This window comes from Hibiscus syriacus, unplaced genomic scaffold, assembly GCF_006381635.1.
Source record: "Hibiscus syriacus cultivar Baekdansim isolate YM2019G1 unplaced genomic scaffold, ASM638163v2 tig00111210_pilon, whole genome shotgun sequence".
Classification (NCBI taxonomy): domain Eukaryota; kingdom Viridiplantae; phylum Streptophyta; class Magnoliopsida; order Malvales; family Malvaceae; genus Hibiscus; species Hibiscus syriacus.
Genome location: NW_024063021.1, coordinates 1,648,468 through 1,652,160, shown reverse-complemented (window position 1 = coordinate 1,652,160; position 3,693 = coordinate 1,648,468). Strand labels below are relative to the sequence as shown.

Below are 3,693 nucleotides of genomic sequence, written 5' to 3'. Positions count from 1 at the left end.
AAATTAATAAAAAATATCATGTCACCACCGAGTCAGAGAAAAAACGATAGAGTAACAAAAAACAAAATTTAATGTTCAGAGTTGAATGATTAAATTAAAAAATTAAATTTCAGTACTCAAAATAGGAGTGAGAAAAAGTTGAGTGAATTTGTATAATTTACCATTGGGGGAAAGTCTTTAGCAGAGGTTAATCTAATTTAAAGGATAAGTGGACTGGCATAGGGCATGTGCACAAGAGTTTAATGCCTAGAACAAATTTGTATCAGAAGATCTACAATGTCCCATTATCTTCTCCATGCCAATTTACAATTATTGTTTTCTTAAATCAAGCATTCATTTTAGACTAATTTAATGGCCACTCACTGTCGTTTGTTTCCTTAACAGGCTTAAAGTAAAAATAATTCTATAAATTATGTCATCTTTTTTTTAATCCTCTAAACTATTTTTTAGTTAAACTAAGTACTTATATTATTATATTTAATCATTTTAAGTCCTATCATTTTTTCACTTAGAGAAATGTTTTTCGCCTATAAGATGATGACACGTCACACAAAATTAGGTACTTGTTTTGACAAAAAAATAATTTAGGGGCTTGAAGCAAAAATGAGAGATGGTTTAGGGACTTATTTTGACTAAAAAATAGTTTAGGTACATAAAGTGGTTACATATAATAGTTTAAGGACTTATTTTGACCGAAAAATAGTTTAGGAGCTTAAAGCAGAAAAATGAATATAGTTTAGGGACCTTTTTTTAGTTTAAGCCTTCTTAATATTAATGTCTCGCAGCTTGTGGTTTGATTTCAGTGGCAACCATGAGGATCCAACCGCTCAGTTGAACGTACTAGGATTGATTTTCTACCTTGAAAAAATGGGAACATAATTTCCAACAAGACCTTGTTCTTCTTTCAGTGAGAGGCATTTCAGAATTTGAGTACCGCCTGGTCAATGAGACTTCATGGAGGACTGATTTTGCACCCATGTGAATATCAACTGTGGTGAAACAGAGGAAAGTGAAAATTTCTGGTGTGCACTCATCAAATTCTATGCATCAATTCAACAGTCAATCTACCAATAGCTATATTTAAGTTACTCTTGATACCTTCGTACCAGTCGCTATAAATACATTCAAGGACTGATAAAGGAGCTAAAGCTGTCTATAATCTATATGCAATCTCTTTTCATCTTATGACAAAACTTCTCATAAAGAAACATCGGTCAGCTATCGTTCTCTCGTTAGATGTGATTCTCCGCCCAAATAGGAAAAATGAACCACTAACGATTGATAGGACAAGAATCAAAAGTTAACGTCTAACCCAAGTTCAATAATGACCGATAACCTGCATCCCTTTCCACAATAATGTCTCAATTACTACCCATAATGATTCTTCAACAAACAACTCAGCAAAGGAACATGCATATCCCTTTTCACATTTGGTTTCAAACATAAATTTTCAATCATCTTCCTCAATTAAGCTTGTAATGAAAAGGGTATCTTTCATTGTGTATATAGATAGCCAGCTTGTTGTTACATCCTTTTGGAAGTGATACATTTTGCCCTATTTATGGCCCAACTATCACTTCAAGTTCCAAATATGAACATCTGAAAGCCATGCAGGAAAAAAAACACACACACGCACACGCACACGCACAAAGATTTTAAATGAGTAAAATCACATTCACTTTTTATTGAAAGGACAGCACCATCGATGTACAAGTTGCTGTATTATCACATTTTATATACATGAATTGATGATAATCGGTTCCCTTACCAGCACTGTTCACTAATCGCTCTCTCTCACTCAGAGCCAACTGGCAAACTTGATTGATTCACAGCCATAGGTGGAAGAAAGGACAAAAGTAGTCTAGGATTTGAGTCTGATTCTTTTGGTCTTATCCCACCATATAGTCCCGCCTTTCTCTTCTGTCTATATACATATCAGCTTCTTTCATTTCCCCATTGAAGGAAAAAAATAGTGTTTACAATGAATTTATCACCTTCTCGATGTGGGAGTGGTTGTGAATCTGGTTGGACTTTCTACTTAGACCGATCATCTTGTTCTCGATCTTGGAGTACATTCGAGGTTGAATATGAAGAGGAAGGCTTATCCATGGTGTCCGATGCATCTTCTGGTCCAAGGCATTATTACTGCCAAGATTATGCAGAATGTGTCGATGAAAACGGGAAAAACAGCAGAAACAAAAGGAAGATCAAAGAGAATTGTGGTAATGAACAACACTCTTGTCTTGATGACACTGCAAGCTCTCCTGTAATAGGCTTTTCCGAGGCAAGTTCCATAATATTATGCATACGCGTACACGTTGATATGCCTGTTGGCTTCATTTCTCTTCCCTTTTCGATGTATTTGCAGAAGAATTTCAAGAAAGAAGGCTCGGTAGAGTTGTCGGGCTTTTCACAAGGCTTTTCGGGTACACATTTTAAGGGTAAATCAGCATTCCAGAAAAAACTTGGTTTCCTGAAATCTGGAAAAACAAGTTCAAAACATGCATATTCACAAGGTTAGTGTTTTGCTTTCAACTTTCTCATAGACATTCATAATCTTCAGTGGCCTGAAAAAAAAGAGAATTTGATGGTTTCCAGGAAAGGAGCAGGGAGTGACAAAAGGGTAAACTGTAACAGCTTTGTCTCAAATACAACAGCTGTTCTGGAAAGTGAAATAGGAGGAATGTTGTAAAAAATCAACAACAAAATGGCCTTGGATCTCAAGGGATTTTTTTAATTGTTTTATTTTTAATTTGATCCTGTCAATGCAGTGGGAAACAACAACCTGGGAACATCAATAAAATAAATTCAATCTCTTTCTGTGAATAGGTTTTTTTTATCCAGTTTATTTCTTAACCAAGTGAATCTGGTTTTTATTAGCATGGAATCTATGTTCTTCAGGCTTATCCACTATAAAGTAACTGATTTAAAACTAGTAATGCGCTAGAGAGGATGTTGTTTGTTTTTACCACTTGAAAATCTTCAATGGTGAGCCCACAAATAAATTTTCTGTTCAAATTTGGAAGCTGGTCAGAAAGATTAGTCCCCATCTTCTGGCCGAAATATTACCAGGGGTTATATAGGTTGAATCATTGAACAAATTAACCTTGGTGTCTTCAAATTTAACCACATAAAATAGATGTGGTCCTTGGATGGACAGGGTGTCTCTGTATTTTGCCATTAATCGACCCAGTACCTTTTCTTCTAGCCCATTTCTGCACACACAGCCAACACAGAAAATTTAAGAGCCATTATAATTATATGAATCTGTACTCTCTATTGTCATTCTACTCAAGTTGCCAATCTTGATAGGAATTTTGAAGAAAAAAATAATAAAACTAAATCAACGTAAAATAAGGCATGTGAAATAGATAAGATTTAGTGTGGTTGAGTTTTTTCTTTTAACTTAATCGATGATAAAAATAATAATTCACTATAAAGGTAAAAATCAAAAAGAGTACAAATAATAATTCACTATAAAGAGTTTAATCTTATCTATTAGACAGTCAAATTATCGTTTTAATACCACTTATCATGGAATCATTACTTTCTTCTCAAAAGAAATGTCTAATATGATTTACAGTGCTATTACTTTTAAATTTCATGACATCAGGGCCAAAGTTAGGATCAAACATTCCTTAGGATTAAATTGTTTTGTATCAAACGAACAAGCTTCTATTCAGTATTTAAATA

At 34.1% G+C, this 3,693-nt stretch overlaps 1 protein-coding gene across 2 annotated transcripts; it reads left to right on the top strand.

The window, feature by feature from the left end:
• Positions 1 to 1,774: 1,774 nt before the first annotated feature.
• LOC120155984 lies at positions 1,775 to 2,798 on the top strand. Of its 2 annotated transcripts, none has more exons than XM_039167422.1 (3): positions 1,775 to 2,284; positions 2,369 to 2,506; positions 2,587 to 2,798. In XM_039167422.1, exons 1-3 carry the CDS (start codon positions 1,982 to 1,984, stop codon positions 2,614 to 2,616), a joined length of 471 nt encoding a protein of 156 aa, XP_039023353.1. In that variant the 5' UTR covers positions 1,775 to 1,981; the 3' UTR covers positions 2,617 to 2,798. The 2 variants fall into 2 exon arrangements, with proteins under 2 accessions (XP_039023353.1, XP_039023352.1); XM_039167421.1 differs by having other exon boundaries at positions 2,369 to 2,516; positions 2,599 to 2,798.
• Positions 2,799 to 3,693: the final 895 nt, after the last annotated feature.